Here is an 18,803-nt window from a genome sequence, read left to right as displayed (position 1 = left end):
CCTCAGCATTTCCAGGTCGATGCTTTATCCACTGCGCCACCACAGGTCAGGCTCATAGAAAAGACATTTTCAACATCTTACCTTTTTAGACTAGGGGCCAGCCAACTGTTTTTGTAAAGGGCCGGAAAGCAAATATCTTAGGCTCTGTGAACCATGCTGCCTCTGTTGGAACAACTCAGTTTTGCCTGGTACAGTGGAAGTAGCCACAGACAATATATGAATTCATGAGCATGGCTGTGTTCCCAATAAAACTTTATTGATGGACTCTGAGATTTCCATTTCATGTAATGTTCACGTCACAAGGATATTCTTTGTTGTTGTCCCCCGCTCCAACATTTACAAATGTGAAAACCATTTGTAACTAGCTCATGAGTGGTACAAAAGCTGGTGGTGGGCTGGATTGGCCTGTGGGTGCTCGTTTGCTGCTAGCCCCCGAGTTAGTGCTGATTAGAAAGTCCTGCTGATCACCTGAGACCTCCTAAGGAAGGTGTGAGGGTGCAGACAGCCTTCCCTGCCCACGTGTTTGCACACACACACCCTCCCGTTCCTGGTCACAGACCACACAGGGCTATATTTAGCTTTCCTGATGACCTCAGAGCCTCAAGGTGTCGCTCTTGTCCAGTCACAAAAACCTCAGCTTATCTGTAAGTCTGGCGATAAGGGCCCAAGAAACAAATGTTTGGACTAGAAGAGTGAAAACATTTACTAAGGACTTGACATCTCCAGATAAAGGACTCTCTAAAGGCTGTGGTTTTGTATCTGGCCTGCAGGTCTTGATATAAACATTCGAATGATAGCATGATGTGAGTTTGGGGTGGGAGCGGGTGGATTCATCGGCATCCTACCGGAACCTGGGCTTAGCTACCAGAACCTGGGCTTAGCTACTGGAGCCTGGGTTTAGCTTCCAGAACCTGGGCTTAGCTACTGGAGCCTGGGTTTAGCTTCCAGAACCTGGGCTTAGCTACCAGAACCTGGGCTTAGCTACCAGAACCTGGGCTTAGCTACTGGAGCCTGGGTTTAGCTTCCAGAACCTGGGCTTAGCTACTGGAGCCTGGGTTTAGCTTCCAGAACCTGGGCTTAGCTACTGGAGCCTGGGTTTAGCTTCCAGAACCTGGGCTTAGCTACCAGAACCTGGGCTTAGCTACCAGAACCTGGGCTTAGCTACCGGAACCTGGATTTAGCTTCCAGAACCTGGGCTTAGCTACCAGTACCTGGGCTTAGCTACCAGAACCTGGGTTTAACTACCGGAACCTGGGTTTAGCGTTTGTCCAGTTGGAGGAAAGGACAGGGGGGGACACTGTTCTTTGTGGGGACAGCCATACATACCTTACACATGCGTGCACTCGCCTCAGCCTGCAGGCTGTAGCCAGAGACTCCTAAGGGAACAGGGACTCATTCCACATTCCCTGACTCAGAAGATGACTCTGGAAGTACACATTTGCACTCTGACCTCCAAGGCTCCTGGGATGATGGTTCTGCCCTGTTGTGGGCTCATCAGGACGCTTCTCTGCAGTATTACTGCCATGTCTGGGCTACCCAGTTTAAGGGGGATTAAGATGAACCAGGATTTGTTCAGAGGAGCATGAACCCAATGGCTGAGCTTCCCAAAGCCATGCTCTCTGAGGAATGTCTGGAGGAGCCAGCGAGTCAGAGGAGAAGAGACGGAGGGAGCAGGAGAGTCAAGTCAAGTTGCACCTGGAAGAGGAATGGAATTTATTCTATGGCTGCCAGGGGGGTAGAATGTGGATGATTGGTAGGAAGCCACAGGAAACAGTTTAAATTTAGAGTAACAAGAGTTGCCCAGTGCTGAAGTGAGTTTACATCATCACATATTTACATCTCTGTCGCTTGCGACACAATCTAAGCAAAGGTATGGTGGAGATGTTGTAGGAGACATGATTTTTCACTTCCGAAAAGAGGTTTGAGGAAGTCGAATCATTCCACCTACAGACAGGAAGATAGGGATAGATGAGGGGTTTAACTAATGAAGTCTGGGAATGCTGGGATAAAAGAAGAGGGTGTTAGGTGCATTATAACAGGTTTTTGTCTGGATCAGAAGGAGCTTCCTGTTGGTAGCAGGAGACAGTGAAGAGGACCACAAAGGGAAACCATGCAATTTTGTGTCCTGAAGATATTTTAAATTAGGGTAAAGCATTTTGGGGTGATTTCAGTATTCACCTACAGCCAGGCAGATTGGCTGACTGACCTCCTTCAGCCCTCTTGTCTTCTAAAATGTCTATGATTTTAACATAATGGTTGTTCTTCAGCCTGTTTCTGTCTGCTCTCTAGTAGAAAACTGCGTGTTGGATTTGAACCCAGCAGGATGATAAGAGGGGAAGGGTGCACTGAAGGCTGTTGGTTATTTGCCTCCTGTCCTCCTACACCCTACACACCCCTTTGGCAAATCTAGTTGTATTTTATTAGGTACAGTCCAAGAAAAGGAAGGCTATGAGCCACAGTTGAGGGACAGAACTGTATGTATTTGAATAGTCCTAGGGTCTAACCACACTGCCTACGTGCGTACTCCGTGTGCTGACTTGGTAAGGAGGGAGGAAGAGGAAGAGAGCATGGCTGAATGACGGAGCAGAGAGGGTTCTGTGAACTGAGAATTCCAGATCGGCTAGATTTCTCCACAAGAACTGATCATTGAGTGTATCTGTGAAACTTGCTATCTCTTGGGCTTTTGGGAAAGGTGGACTGCAGATGTAATTGTGTCCCCATTGCTTTTGGACATACCATGATATAATATCATCATTCTCTCCGTGAGAAAACTTGAAGATAGTTACACCCCTTAGTCCGACTGCTCAGCTAGGAAGCAAGCTCTAGTGCTCAAGATAGGGCAGCCCTGACAGAGGGAGAGCTGGTGATGTGAATTAACTAGGAGTCCCAACTGCCTGGACCTTTGTTTATGGATCCTTTGCCTGATTTAGGTCCGAGTCCTGCTGTCTGTGAGAAACTCCTGCTTTCAGTAGTTCACAGTGTGTATCCTTTGTACTTCTTTGTCATCTTTCTCTGGTGTCTGTTCAGGCGTTAGGCAGCATTCACACCTCTTCTTCTCCCATAATAAAAGTTGAAGCTCAGAGAGTAGTGGTTTGCTCTCTTAAACCATGCAAGGGGAAGGGGCTGAGTCAGGATTGCCTGGCTGCCTTGACTGGTGCAGAGGGGAGATGTTTTGAGGGAATCTAAATGTGTCTTACTGCATGGTGTTAGTTAATTACATGTGTGTCTCTCTTATCAGCTTGGGAGTTCCTTAGAGGTAGAGCCTATATTCCTAACACCTAGGACATTACCTGGCACGGAGCATGGCTCTTCAGCTGTTAAGTGGATGGATGGGTCCTGCGCAAGTTCCTTTCACTTTTAGTGGCAACTTTTGTCTTTCTGAGGGTGGAGGAGGGGCCCCTGAGGAGCACACTTAGAAGCTGAAAGTCTCTTCAGGAGAACTCCTCCCTACCAGTTTCCAGTGGTTTGTGGCCTCCTAGTGGAGTGGAAATTTCTTTTAAGAAAAGGCTTTTCTGGTATAGCTTAGCTAACCTTTCTGCTGTCACGAAGTCCCCTTCTCATAAGTGCTGAAGCTTCTGAAATATTTTGGGTGAGGTAGTACTTAGATTTGTCTGAGATTGATAGTGAGCCACGTTGGAAAGCATTAAGTTCCCACTGTGGGCCCAATATTATGTTTAATATCGTGTATTTAATCTTCATGCATTGACAAAGAACATGAGATGGTTGCTCCATGGTCGCTGCCCTAGGGAGCCCTGGAGATGACCGTCACAAAGTTAGAGGCACGTAATAGGTGCTCAGCAAATGTTTAATGACATCAAATCAGCAAGGTTAGCTTAGTTTCTAAAGACAGTGAAGCTCAGACAGAGAGCTGGATGGATAACGATCTCTGGGAATTATGGAGAGATAAGGGCCACAGACATGGAGGAGTAAGGACCGCGGCACTTAATGGTCCTTTTAGAGCTGTACTCTGTATGCAGCCACCTAGTGACTGCTTCCTCATTGGAAATCTGAACCAGTGGCCAGGTGGCTGTCGTCAGAGCCTTGCAGAGGGAATTCCTCAGCAGGTGTGATGTTGGATGACATGCCACTACCCCTTCTGACCTACAGACAAGTATGATAGATCAGCCTCCAGGGCCTCCAAACCCGAATGTTAGGTGTTTCTCCTGTTGCATCCAATCTCATAGAAAGGAAATTGTATAACACCTGTAAGGTCTTATGTTTAATTTCAATACCGCCTGCTTCATACTAACTCTTTTTTCCTCCCAGCATTGTGGAGGTAAAGACCAGCTGAAGATGTGAAAGGTAGTGATCGGTATTCTCATCCCTTGTCCTGCACATAGGATAGAATTTAGAAATAAGATTCAGTGTCGTAACTGGGAATTCACTTCCTGCTTCTAACTTTTTTGTTGTTGTTCCATGAACAATTAATTGTAGGAAGTCCTTTACTTTGGGGATGGGATGCACTGTGTAATTAGGTTATATTTTTTTAAAAGATTCTGCCCCTTACCCTGCTAAGGTAGGTTGGTATCTTTCAACGAAGAACACAGGTGCACAGAAAGATAAAGTGACTTCCCTCAAAGACACAAAACAACTCAAGACATATACACTGAGGTTTAGACAAAGTGACCCTGCCAGCAAAGAGTTTGGAAGTCATGTCATATTTTAGTTATGACATATGAAGAACCAATGGACTGGTGTTATAAAAGGCAGATTTGGGATAGGCCTAAGAGAGAATATATCTAACAAAGTATACAGACAGTGGAATGAACAGCTTTTGAAAAAACTGATTTCTTTATTCATACAATCCATATTTGTGGTCCCTGGGGGTGCCGGTCATTGTACTGGGTATGCTGGAGAATGACACATTAGTGATTGACTCGGGACAAGGAGGCTGCTTTAGGTGGACCAGTTCTTCAAGACAGGCTACTCTGGAAGGTGACTTTTGAGCTTTGATCTGAAAGTTGAATAAGAACCAGAATTCAAAACTCTAGACTAAGAGTTCCAGACAGAGGGACCACCAGGGGCAGAGATCCTGGGGGCAGCGGTGTCCGGGGTGCACCCAGAGGCCAGAACAGAGTAGGGAGAATGGTCAGGTGAAGTAGAGGAAACAGTTCCCACGTTTGCATCCCAGCAGTTGGGTTGCTGGTCAATAAGCGCATCTCAAAGAGGATGTGAACCTCTCCTGTCAGAAGGTTAGGGCAAGGATGCAGAATGGATTTTGGTCCAGCCTGTAAGCCCTTTGGGTAAACGATTCATGTCTGACCTCTGACACTGGCTCTGCAGCGTCATCCGGGTTTTCAGAGGTGACCATAATTTGTTCCTCTTCAACATGTCCCTAGAGGTAACAACAGGAGCTCTGGCTTCTCCCTCAGCTCTGGCAGGACCCAGCCAAACTCACTTTGTTTTTGTCGGAAGTGGGAAAAGTGGGTCAGGCCGTTTTGGCATTTCAGGCATGGAGTCCTGGTTCTATTGCAGGCCCTGGTCTCCATTGAAATGAAAACTAGTGTTTGTCATGCCTGTTCCTGGACTGAATTCCAAACTCAGGGCTGAACAGAAGCTGTAGGGAAGCCAGGGTGTGTGTGGGGGAGGGGGAGAGAGGAGTAGGCCCGAGGAAGGCTCCGGCTGATGTTGTGAGGGATCTCTTCTTTTTGGCTTAAGTCAGAAAGGTAGAAACCGTTGCCGAATCTCCGGCCCTCCACCCCTCACTTCTCTGGGCCGAGCACAGAAGGATAACTCAAATCCTGCTTTCCTCTGCTTGGCCCATGATGCTCTGTGGACTTTATTCTTACGTTAATTGGTCAGTAAATCCATCAACAACTAAAGTCACTGCAACTTTCCCTAACAAGAAGGAATCCATTCCAGGCGTAAGTAGAAAGTAGATCCCGAACGAGAATGTGCCTAGGTATTAACTAGTCATCTGGATACAGAAGTTCTAGGTAGGCTCTGCCACCTTTTATTCCCTTTGCAAGGTTAAAAATATATATATTTTTAAACTTTCAGGCGTCCATAGAGACTTGGAGAAGATAGGGAAGGAGAAATGGCTGAGAGCAGCTCACTGGTCATAGGAAGTGCACTTACTTATCTACACAATGTTTACAGAGATGGGACCAGTGAGGGACCGAGTGCTGAGGGAGGGTGGGGCCCAGCGCCCTGGGGGCCCTGTGAGCCAGTGTTTGGGTGACCAGGTGGCTGAGTGCAGCTCACTGGTCATAGGAAGTGCACTTACTTATCTACACAATGTCTACAGAGATGGGACCAGCGAGGGACCGAGTGCTGAGAGAGGGTAGGGCCCAGCGCCCTGGGGGCCATGTGAGCCAGTGTTTGGGTGACCAGGTGGCTTGTCAGCGAGTCCGGGGAGTTGGCTGCCTCCACTGTGGGTTGTCTCCTCTCTGACAGTGGCCTGGACTAGAATGAGTTCTAGTTCCACCCTCTTGGTTCCCAGTTTCAGGACAGACAGAACCTGTCCCTGGGCACCTAGCACACTTCGCCCACAGGCCCAACGTGGAAAGCCCCCGGGGAGTTTCAGCTTGTTACCTAAACCGAGAGTACGAGATGCTCACCTGCTCACCTCTGCCGAGATCTCACGGTGTAGCGGTTGAAGGAGGCCCTTTCTGTGTCAAGCTCCGCGCTCGTCATGCTGTGAATTGTGTGACAGGGAAGAAAGGCCTTTCTGGAAGGCTCCCCCTCCAGGCCCGTGCCGGGAGGCTGCGTGCGGCTGCAGCCACGCACAGGGTGGCGTGCTGGGCCCAGGCTGCCACGCCGCTTCAGCATAAGCTTGGAAGAAAACCTCTACGCCAGCGATTTTCAACCTGCATGCCGCAAGAATTTTTAAAACGCGCAATCCCTGACTATTTAGTCAGAGGCACTGACCTCTTTTCCCTTAGATGGCAAAAAAAAAAAAAAAAAAAAGACAACAGTCACAACAGCCGTATGGTGTGAATGAATCAAAATTATATCTAGTTTTGTTTTGTGTTTTTTTTTTGGTCAGATTGGCAAAAATATTTTTTAGGTGAGCTGCGGAATTTTTTTTTTTTTTTAATTCATTTTAGAGAGGAGAGAGAAAGGGAGAGGGAGAGACAGAGAGGGAGAGAGAGAGAAGAGGGGAGGAGCTGGAAGCATCAACTCCCATATGTGCCTTGACCAGGCAAGCCCAGGGTTTCGAACCGGCGACCTCAGCATTTCCAGGTCGACGCTTTATCCACTGCGCCACCACAGGTCAGGCCGAGCTGCGGAATTTTAATGATTAGTTTATACGTGCTGTGCGATGGGAAAGGTTGGAAATCACTGCTCTACACCGCTGACATACAAAAGCCATTGCGGAAAGCGTCTCTCCTGGAAGCCGTGTGGCCCTTTTCTTCAGCCAGGTCATCACAGTTTGACACAGAAGGCATAGTGTCTCTCTTCCCAAGAAGAGCAACTGGGCACAAGGGTAGAGGTGCCTCCAGGTTGAGATCCCAGGATAGGCGCACAAACCCTGTGCTCCAGACTTGGTCATGTCACGGGGAGCTCCTCTTAGGGGCAATAGTGTATTTCTCACCCTTTCAGACCCCGCCCCTTCCAATATCCTTAAAAGTTGGTGGTGGGGAGCCACCGAGACTGACACTGTGCAGTAACCCCGTGCTGGACAGTCCCGCCATCTCTCTGGACCTGGACCTCCGCCCCTAGCAGCGGGAGGATTGGACAGCACAAGCCCTTCCAGCTTGCTCTGCACCTGTCTGCTCTCGGGTTCCTGATACAGTGGTTTTATTATTTTCATGAGTAGAGGGGCCTCAGACCAGGAGCCAGGTTGTTGTAACAAGGAGTAGAGTAGAAGTTAGGAAGATGTTTTTATTTAGTGAGTTGGCATTTTGCTTTCTAAGGAAGGAGTGGGGGCGCCCAAGGGAAATTCAGTGCCCTGCTGGGATTTGAGATTTGGGCCAGCCATTGCCCCCCTCTACAGAGTTCTCCTTGGGTCTGTCCTTTCCATCTGCTGTGCTCTGGTTTCACGAGGATACAGATACCCTGCTAAGTGACATGCAGAAACGCAGAGAGGAACTGAGCGACAGCTACCTTCAGGGAGTCCTGGCAAACTGAATTTAGAACCTGTCTAGGTGGACAGACCTCATGGAGGCATTTGCCAGCAGCATGTAAATTTTATGCAGATGTTATACAAACGCACCTGTGGTTTTTCTGTCTTAGACACCTGAACATGTGCTATGGGAAAATTCAAAGTGGAGCTTGGTTAATTCACATGGGTATTTGCAGTGATATTATAAAGAACGGAAGAGGATCAAGGATGAATCTTCGGAATTGGCATGGGGATGGGAAGTGCATAGTTGGATAGCAGGATAGCATATCTGTTAGGAATTAGGGCCACTAGATATCAGAATCAGCTTTAACTAGATGCTACCAAAGCTAGGAGGGATGAGGTGCTTGTAATGTGGCGGTGGGAGTGGGTTCTAATGTTAATTGTCAGGCTTCTACACCAAAAGAAGGTGACATTATCCCACCGCATACTGAGTCACAGCCTTACCTTGAGAACCGCATATTCAAGCTGTTCCCCATTAACTCTGAGTTCATGGGCAGTTTGTATGACAAGCTCAACCGATATTCTTCTGTTCCAGCAACTTCTCCCACCAGGTAGCTACAGAACATCTGATATACTCAGAGAGTGGTTTGCAGGTTTCTGTCATCTGGAACAGATAAGTCACTAAACCCTTGATATTTATAAGATTAGTCATTGGGAACTGTGGCTCTCAAATTTTAGTGTGCTTGTTTAAAACACACATTCGTAAAACCATCCTCAGGAAATGACCGTGAGTTGAGTGGGGCTAGTGTTGTCACTCTGCACTTTAAGTGATCACCCCAGGTGTATCTGGTCCGCACTACGGGGAGTAATGCTTGGGAGGAAAGAGGGCAGGGATACTTACCCCACATTTTACAGAGAGGAGCTAAAGGCTTTGTAGTAGTAATAATAATAATAATAATAATAATAATAGTACCTCAGTAGTACTGACTGAGCACTCATTATGATTCAAGCACTGCACTAAATATTTTCTACATTGTTTCATTTAACACAATAGCCTCACGAGATAAGCATTGGTAGCTCTTCTTTGTCCAATAAAAAAAATGAGGCTTAGAGGCCAAGGTCACACAGCAAGTGGCAGAGCTGGACCACAAACCCGAGCCTGCTGATATCACAGACTGGCAATTAATCCTGTCCCCGTAGGGCTCAAGCGGCCCCTCAGCAAACAAATGTTCCATTTGAAACTGGCTTTCTACATTTTTTATTATAAATACTCCTTCTCTTTGGTTGGGGTTCCTTGGACTGTATCAGGTGGTCTATAAAAAAAATTCCTAGTACTTGGCACTGAACTATTACAGCTGTGCATTTGATCATGCAGCTCACTGCAGGGCTGGGCTTTCGGTGAAACAGCAAGATGAACATGAAGTGTCCAGGTCGGGGGAGGAGGGGGGTTCTGGTTGGGAACCAGCTAAGGCGGTGAACACTCAGTGGCGAGAGAGTCAGCAAGGGACCGGGGCTGCTGCAGCCCGGGAGCTGGAGGTGCAGGGTATAGAGCAACAGGTGCGTATTTTGCGATCTCTGGGGCAGAGAGAATTGATTCCTTTGAAGACAAAGTTAACTTGAATGAGGAACTCTGGAACGTTATCTAACTATTCTGCTCTGCTCAGGGTTCTGAACAATGTGTGGGTGGCTGACCAGGAAGCTGGCTTGCTGACAAAGTCGACCTGTGTCCGTAGAGCATAGGCATGGGAAAAGAACCGAGCAAAGTAGTATGATGGCTCCCATGTCTCGAGTCGGGTGGGGGTGGGGGAATGCCTCAGAGAGTCCCTGCAGAAGGCCCAGGGAGCCTTTTTCCTCATTCCGCATATCCCTGTTTTTCAAGGACTTCAGCCAGATGTCACTATAGGAAGAAAGATCAAATTGTAGCATAAGGTATTGTAGTCACTTTTAAGGAAGCACTATTGCTTAGCAAGGAGAGAAGAGAAACAGTTTTTGTTGGAATTTTTTTTTTCTTTTTAGGTGAGAGGAGGGGAGATAGTGAGACAGACTTCCATATGTGCCCTGACCGGGATCCACTCAGCAACCCCATCTGGGGCCAATGCTCAAATACTGAGCTATTTTAAGTGTCTGTACCCAGGGCCATGCTCAAACCACTGGCTGCGGGAGGTAAAGAGGGAGAGAAGGGGAGATGGAGGGGGGAAAAAGGAGATGGTTGCTTCTCCTGTGTGCCCTGACTGGGAATCAAACCTGGGACATTCATACACCAGGCAAACGCTCTATCTAGTGAGCCACCAACCAGGGTCTGGAAGTCTTAAAAAATGGAAAAAAATGAGAAGTGAGTGAATGATCTCTGCTTTACCCCCTCCCTGTAATGTATTAAAAGTGGGGGTCTCGGTGGACTTCTTATTGAGGGAGAGTAGATTTCAAGAATCTCTTAAACATCAGGGCAAGCATGTTATACTTCAATAATACAGTTTCTCATAATGGTCTGTATATTTCATGCTATTTTAGGCCTTCTCACCTTTGTTCATACTTTCTGTTTGTTTCTTTTCGGGAACATTCTCTTCTCTCCTACTATCATGCCTTACAGTTGGCTAACTCCAACACATTTTTCAGAACCTAGCTTGAGTCTAAAATGCCATATCGTTAAGTAAGTCTTTCTTGATCCGAGTCTGGCTAAGATTCCCTTACTCGCTCCTATCACATCACTCGTTGCTTATATTGAAATGAGAGGAGCAGATGTCTAGCTCTTCCCGACTATAATGTCCCAAGGACAGGGGTCCTTTCTTACTCACCAGTATGAACTCGAATGCCTGGCATTGTGCCAGGTGCTCAGGAAGTGGTTATAGACTTGAAGACCCAGATGTGAAGTCATATTGCCTTGTTCAGGCACTCAGCCTCCGTTCCTCGGGTTTCTTGTAAGTGATGTTCAAAGTTGTATGTCCTAATTCTAAGCTCCAGAAATGAATCTGAGTCCAATGACCCTTTCAATACCAGTCTTTCTTCTTTATCTGTAGCAAATCTGAGGTCATTTTTAGCTTTAAAATCTCAAGGTTTTGATATATAATGTAAGGTAATACTATTATTACTATTATTAATTAATACTATTATTAATAATGGTGGCAGGATCAGATTAATGAAACACCTTAGAGTTTCTTTGAAAGGACCATCCTGTAGGTTATGAGATCCATAGAAATGGCTTTTATTTACTCAGCAGCACATCTCTATCTGTAGGGTAATGGGGTGCCTTTAAAAAGGGTTTTAGGAATCTAGCAAATCTAGTAGCGATCTTGCTGAGTTAGAAGTGTATCTCCAAAAACGTCTTGTACAGTGAAGGATCAGAGTGGGGTGAAGTACCACAAGGGGGGTGGGGGAGATGCTTGGGCGGAAATCATAGAAGGCTTTAACTGTGGAAGAGGATGGTCAAAAATGGCAAATTTACTTTTTAGAAAGTTTATTTTGACAGCAGTCCATAGAGAATACATTGAAGACTGGAAGCAGGAAGTCGATTCCTTCTTTTTCCCATTCGCCTAGGTACCCGTCCACCCCAGCAAACAAACGTTTTCAGACGCTTGATTCTGAGAACAGACGGTAGTCAGACCTGGGCTTCTAACCCTGTTCTGCCACCTTGCCCATCTGTGCGGCTTAGGGTGAATCACTTAATCAGTCAGTGATTCAATTTTACCAACTGAAAAATAAGACTAATAATATTCATTAGTGCTTCCTAGATTGGTTGGGAAGATTAAATAAGATAATGCTTAAGAAATACTTAACACTGGGCCGAGACTTACTAAACATGTGTGAGCTTTCTGCCATTGTATTAATATTAACAATTTGAGGTACAGAGTTAGGAGAGGTGACCGTACTAGGGATGGTTAAAGCCACGGGTGTGCAGACCTTTGCTGCAATGAAATTCAAATCAACATTGACTGAACAGATTTACATTTTAGACACACTTGTGTCACCAGGGAGAGGAGGAGAGACTTTTTAAGAACAACACAGCTGATTAACAGCTTTATAAGCACAGAGACTACAAGGACAAATGACACTGTAAGCTGTTTATTGACTGTTAAAAGAATTTTAGGTATCTTGGGTGACATGGAGGGTCAGCTGACATGCGGCCACTAGGGGATGAGGGAGTTGTGGACATTCTGGTCAAGTGTTTCATATTCATGTGGTTTTTGGATCATTGGAGTGAGTTTTATTCTAGGCAACAATGTCTCCCCTGCTCCTGGCTTGAATTCCTCCTTAAGAGGCAGTGATTGGTAGGGATTCAGGGTTTGAGGAAAGATAAAGGGATCTCCTCATCGTTCCTGAGTCTGGAATCGCCCCGTGTGAAGATGTCTCTTATCTAAGGAAAAGACAGAAGCCAAGTTGTGGGGTCTGAGGTGGTCATGTGCAAGGTGTCAGCCACACGGCAGTGCTTCCCTCAGCAGACTAGTTGAGGTTAGGGGTGGAGTTCCAGGCTGCTCTCCCAGCAAAGTCATCTTAGAAGACAGTTCAAAACTTGGAGCACTTGGCTGTGGATTGCCATTGGCCCCAGAGAAAGGAGGCTTCCCAGAAAGGTGAGTCCTTGAGTCTGCAATTCAGGAGCTCCGACCCAAAGATGTGTAAAAACATCTACTTGCCACGATCTTGAAGCTCCACTTTCCCAACCGAGGAAAAGGAACTTATCATAATTTTCTTTATTAGGGTTTATAGCAATGGATGAGTTCAGAGTCAGAGGCAAGAATGTTATGGAATGGGCGAGAATCTGAAGAGCCCCATTTTCTAAATCACAGTCAATGTTAGAATCATAAGTACGTTTCTATATTGAAATTCTGTCTTGGGGTAAAGCAAAAACACTGGGCCTCTGTGTCCTTATACATCCTGTGGTCACATTTGTCTTTCTCTGGCCTCCTTCCTCCTTCTCTCCATTACTTTTCTCCCAGAAGTTAGGACACTGGCCTCTCCCCACTGCTGCCCTTCTCCCCACACCCGCCGGTTTGAGCTCTGGGTTTCTTTCCCATTCTCTCTGCTGAGGATCTCCAGGTGGAAGTTTCTGCTGAAAGGGGCATGGTTTTCATTGCAAATGGGTCCAGTGAGACATCCGAGGTTGCAGGTGGATCTTCATGCAAATGACAGTGTTCCCTTCCCTGCACTCCCCTTCTTCAAGGGAGGCCCGGCTGAGGCTCCCAGAGAGAATCCCAGAGCCCTGACAGCCTCAAGTCCAGGGCTGTTTCCAGGGCGTGATCCCAACCTTGACTGCTCCGTGGGTGAGAGGGGCCCTTGACTTTCATCCCCTGCCCCCGGTGCTTCTGTGGATTTCGGTCACACCGGCTTTCCTTCCCGTTCCACCGTCTCCCTCCTACTTAACCTTTTCCTTTTTCCATCTCTCTCTCATTCTCTCAGAGCAAAGTAAACACCTTTAGAACTTAACGGCATTTAATGTCTCCCCTTCCTGTCCTCATCTCTTCTCCTGCTGTTCCATTAAGAGCACAAGCTAATGCCTAGACGTAATACCCAAGTTGCTGTAAGGTACCCGCAGGAAATAAGTTTGGGAGGAGGCTATTGTGGAATATGAGAACCACTGCCGTGTTTGTCTTCACTTTGGACAGCGACACAGGGACCAAAAGGCTTACAAGGAAATAGTATGGTGTGAGCTACAAGTCAGAAGACCCAAAACTTGTGTCTAAACTCCCTGTGATCGCAGGACACTTAGCTGCTCTTTGCCAATGAATGCATTGGTCTTCACTGTTAAAATAGGGATTATAGAATTTGTTGTTACTACTCAGGTGGAATGATTTAAGAACCCAGTGAAATAACACATACACGAGTGCTTTGAAAAGTAGTATTATTACTGTTATTTATATGGAAAAATATCTCCCAGACAAAATGTAAAAATAGCATTGGTGGCTGATAGCATGGGATGATCTCTAATGAATCTTTAAACTCTTAAATTCTGTCTTTTCGGCCCTGGCCGGTTGGCTCAGCGGTAGAGCGTCGGCCTAGCGTGCGGAGGACCCGGGTTCGATTCCCGGCCAGAGCACACAGGAGAAGCGCCCATCTGCTTCTCCACCCCTCCCCCTCTCCTTCCTCTCTGTCTCTCTCTTCCCCTCCCGCAGCCAAGGCTCCATAGGAGCAAAGATGGCCCGGGTGCTGGGGATGGCTCTGTGGCCTCTGCCCCAGGCGCTAGAGTGGCTCTGGTCGCAACATGGCGACGCCCAGGATGGGCAGAGCATCGCCCCCTGGTGGGCAGAGCTTCGCCCCTGGTGGGCGTGCCGGGTGGATCCCGGTCGGGCGCATGCGGGAGTCTGTCTGACTGTCTCTCCCTATTTCCAGCTTCAGAAAAATGAAAAGAAAAAAAAAAAAAAAATTCTGTCTTTTCCTTGATAGTTCTTGACATGTAATCGGGGTTCTAACAATATTTGGATGGATGAACAGATGGGTGGGTGGGTGGGTGGATGGATGGATGGATAGATGGATGGACGGACAGATGGTCAGATGGATGGATGGGTGGATGGATATCTATGTAAATGTCCAGTCGCCCTGTTTACTCCTTCCTGTTCTTGCTTCCATTTCACATTGGCACCACTGCCCTCTTCTGGCCAGTGACAATATTACGGTGCAGTGATTCTGTAGCTGGACCCCTTTCTCCCTGTTTCTCCCCAACCCCGAACCTTGTCTCCTTGAGCTGGCTCTTTGGGACCCATCTTGGCCTTCAGTCACTCACAGCCTGTCTTTCCTCCTCCTCCCTCTCCACCCTTCCTCCGTCCTCCCTGCAGCACTGCCAGTAACTCAAACCGCAGCACGCCAGCCTGCTCCCCGGTCCTCCGGAAGCGGTCTCGCTCTCCCACCCCACAGAACCCGGACGGTGACACCATGGTGGAGAAGGGCTCAGATCACTCCTCTGACAAGTCCCCTTCTACGCCGGAGCAGGGTGTCCAGCGCAGCTGCTCCTCACAGTCCGGCAGGAGTGGTGGCAAGAACACCAAGGTGAGCTGATGTCCCCGCCCGGGACTCTGTACTTGCTCATTAGTTGGCTGGCCGGAGGGTGGTGTTGGAGGGGCAGTGAGGTAGACAACCCCTTCCTTGAGGGACCCAATGTGATTGACCAGCCCTAGTGTCCCAGAGGGAGCCTTTACTCAGTGACATGAGGGTGGGGAGGGCCGGGAGACTCTAGTTAAATGTGATCTTCCAAGCTAAGCACCTGGAGAGGTCTAGGCTCTGGGAATGATTCTGTGGCAACTGTTACTCTCCATAGGAGCTGGGAGCCTCCTGTACCTTAGATCTGGAGGAGGACCAGGAGGGGTCATCTGTTTAGCTCTTTTATCTTTTAAATTTGAGGCAGAAGGGAACCTTTAGTTGGAAGGACCATAGTACCAGGAAGAGAGTCCTCAGGGAAGGTGGCAGAAAGCTGTGCTGGCCCTCACCCTTCTTCCCTTAGTAATATCCCATTTGATACTCATCTGTCCAAAAAGATGGTGGTGGGGCCTCTCCACCCTCCCCTCCCCCCAGTGTGTCAGCACTACCGCCTTGCCTGAGCACCCAGGTGTTTGTCTAAAGACAGGTGTGCAGCAAGCCCTTGGGGGAGGGTGTTGGGCTCCTCAGGGTATCCCAGGGACTCTCCCCCCCCCAGTCCTGTGGGAAGCAGGAGACATATACTTCTGGATGCTCCTTCACAAAACCCCCTTTGACCATTGGACTCACATGCCCCGAGGTTGGGATGGGGGCTGGGAACTGCCATCCCACCTGAATTTGTCTTTTGATTTCTTGTTCTTCCTCTCTTCCCCACCATTTCCCACATCCCTTCTTTGCATGCATGGTCTTAGTCTCACAAGCGCCTCTCAAAAGTAAGCCATCCTTCGTCTCTGTCTGTGGTCTCCCCTCGGATGTCGGATTGTCTGTAGTGCTCGGCACCCTACCCCTGCTCCCGCCGCCCATTCTGGCCCCTGTCTTGCTTGGTCCCTCCCCTAGAAGGCCAGCCCCACTGCCCTCGGCAAGCTGGCTTGAAGTTACAAAGGGACCGTTTTCACTGCACCTGAGGTCGGAGAACAGACCCGTGCCCCATCTCCCCATGTCTCTGCCTGCTCCCCAAACACTGCCTGGGGCTGGGGACCTATTCCCTCCTTACATGGTGCCATCTAGAAGCAGAGTCTGGCCAGGGCTTAGCCTTTTTCCTTTGGGGAAGGGAGGCTCTTTCCAATTGGGCCTCGGTGCTGCTACACCCTTCAATCTGCTTTGGTGGGGTTGATTCCTGATTCCCCGAACGAGTTGATTGAGGGTCACGGTTTCCCACGGGAGACGTCCACAGTGCAGGAGAATGACCTCAGGAGCCCCCACCTGGCACCCCTCTCCCTCTGCCTGCCCACTGAGAGCTGCTCAGACTGAGCACCCCTCCCCGCTCTCCCCCATCACCCAGCCCGGGGGCTTCTCATGTCTTAGGATGCTGGAGAATAATCAAGGGGACCTCTTCTCCCAGACGGCCTGAGGCCAGCACCTGGACTTTGATGGGTGTTGGTAGTAGCTCAGGTTAGGCTCTGTAGCAGGTAGCCAGGTCAGGGAGGCTGTGCCGGGGTCTGCTCAGGACCCCAACATTTCAGAGGCCGGAGGAGAACGTTGAGTGAGCTGTAGGTGTTGTAGAATGTCAGGGTTAGGTTGTAACACCCTTGGGGAAAGGGGGCGGGGAGAACCTGCAGGACAGAAAGCTGAGGGGTGACTTAGGAATAATCTTGGGCCTCCGTAAGAGTTTTGGGGAGGAGGAGGGTGAGCAGCTGTTGTCTTTCCTGAGGAAAGAACAGGAGGCTGCAGGGCTAATCCTCCAGTCTGTGACCTTTAGGCTAAAAGCACATCTTGGTTCTGAGAAGTTTGAATGCTGCTGGCTGTGGACAGGGGAAGAGGAACTCTGGGAGTGAGGAAGCCAGGAGGAGTTCTCTGTGTGTTTGGGTGACTTGGCGGGTATAGATGTATCTGGCGATTAGGGTTTTGAAATGACCTCTGCCATCTCCTCTTGAGCCCCTCACACCTCTGGAAGGGAGAGAGCAGATGTTGCCACACGTGGGTTTCAGGTTATCTGATCTCTCCTCATCTGCCCGCAGTCTCTGCACACTTTTCCACTCTAAGGTGAGGCTCTAAGCTTCCTTGCCTGCTTACCCTGTGCCTAGAAAGGCACTCAGCAGAGCAATACTCACTGATGGTCATTAGTCACCGCCACTAAGTGAGTGAGTACCCAGCAAGGAGGATTTGTTAAAATCTCCTAAGCAGGTCTTAGGAAAAGGAATGAAAAGTTGGTCCCCCGCCCTCGGGCAGAACACAGTCTTGAGAAGGGAGATAAGACACTAGACTATCCAGGAACCAAACCTGAGCGTGGTAGAACTCCAGGAGTGGTTGGGGACGTTTTACACAGAGGCAGGACACTCGTGTGAGCAGGGTACCTGGGGCGTGTTTCAGGGAGCTGGTGCCTTGAGTCAGACTGGAATTCTTGAGATTTTGGAAGGGCAGAATGAGGCCTTAGGAAGGACCGTGCGCTGAGCATGAAGTGCACGTGAATCTCAGCCCCTGTCGTAGAGCTGAAGAGGGAGGTGCCTGAGGGACTCCAAGTTTTCTTTCCCTCTGAAGAGCTTGGGTGAGGCAGTGCCTGTCCCCAGTGCCCCAGGGGACACAGACTCTCGGAGTTCCCTGGCTTTGGGTAGCCGCCCCCCACACCGTTCTCTCACCAGTCATGACCATCGTCACCACCAACACCATAATTCTCTCAGTTCATTTAAGCCAAGACTGACTTGTGTGGGCAGGGCCCCCTACTGGCCCAGGTGGGAGAGAGAGGTAGCAGCTGTCGGTCTGGGAAGGGCGCAGGGAGGACACAGTGAGGGGAATGAAACACGAGAACCAGTATAGGACTGGGGTTCTGCACAGGTCGGGGCCTGGAGCAGAAAGTGAGGAGAAGTGTGCTTGTGTGTGGGGGGGTGGGGGGACAGACCCCTGCCCCCTGGGGGGAACATTGTCTCCGGTTGACCAGATGTTTCCATGGCGAGGGAGCTGGTAGCTAGAGCCGCTGTTACTATTGTCCTGGCCAGGCCACCTCGATCCCTGTCTACAGCCCACCTCATAGAGGAGGGGACCTCATTTTTTTTTTTTATGCAAGCCCTGCCACTTCCCCATAGAGCCAGCCTCATACTCAGGGTCCGCCTTCCTTTCTCGGGTCCTCCATTTCTTCATGTGGTACCGTGTAGGGGCTGGACTAGCTCGTCAGGAATATCCCTCTCCTGTGAATCTGTCACTCTGCTGCTGAGGCTGACCTTAGGTGCAGCCCTGACCAGAGCAGTGGGCTAGAAGACCAACAGGCTACTTTCCACTTCCGGGACCCCTTGAATTTGCGCTATCACCCAGCTTCTACTCTGTAGTGCCGGCTTGCGGCCACTAGAGGGAGCCAGCGGCCCGTTTCCTGCTCCCGTGCGGCTGGCTGCCTGATCCGGGTGGCCACAGAGGAGGGTCCCAGTAGTCCTCACATCCCGGGTGCTCTGCGCCATCGGGCTCTGTGTGTCTGGGTTCCTTTTCCCCTTGACTTCTTCCCTGTTTTTCATTCCTAATTTTTGTGGTTTTCTTTTCAGTATAACAGATTTTACCTGATCAAAGTAAGAAGTTGTTTTTGTCTCCCAACATCGGTTAGACATAGAGCTCCTCTCGTGCCTGCTTTTATCCCCTCACTCCCTTCTTCCCGACTCCCTGCCGGAAGTCACTGCCCCAGGGAGATGTGTTTAGGGAACCTGGGTCTGTTTCCAGGGGCCTTGGGTTCCCCGAGGCGTTTGCTCTTCAGAGTTCT

The 18,803-nt window shown here is 49.0% G+C and overlaps 1 protein-coding gene across 7 annotated transcripts in view; it reads left to right on the top strand.

Annotated features, from left to right (window-relative positions):
- GRAMD1B (GRAM domain containing 1B) overlaps positions 1–18,803 on the top strand; it is a 188,024-nt gene that overhangs the window by 126,271 nt on the left and 42,950 nt on the right. For 6 of the 7 annotated variants that reach the window (XM_066259799.1, XM_066259806.1, XM_066259804.1 and 3 more), the window contains 3 exons: positions 14,770–14,980; positions 15,817–15,837; positions 18,592–18,615. In XM_066259799.1, coding sequence (XP_066115896.1) covers positions 14,770–14,980; positions 15,817–15,837; positions 18,592–18,615 — 256 coding nt within the window. The remainder of the gene's footprint in view (positions 1–14,769; positions 14,981–15,816; positions 15,838–18,591; positions 18,616–18,803) is intronic. The other variant, XM_066259800.1, reaches the window with a different exon arrangement.

This window comes from Saccopteryx bilineata, chromosome 2, assembly GCF_036850765.1.
Source record: "Saccopteryx bilineata isolate mSacBil1 chromosome 2, mSacBil1_pri_phased_curated, whole genome shotgun sequence".
Classification (NCBI taxonomy): Eukaryota; Metazoa; Chordata; class Mammalia; order Chiroptera; family Emballonuridae; genus Saccopteryx; species Saccopteryx bilineata.
Note: the sequence above shows the minus strand (reverse complement) of the source record. Positions and strands in the feature narration are given on the sequence as shown.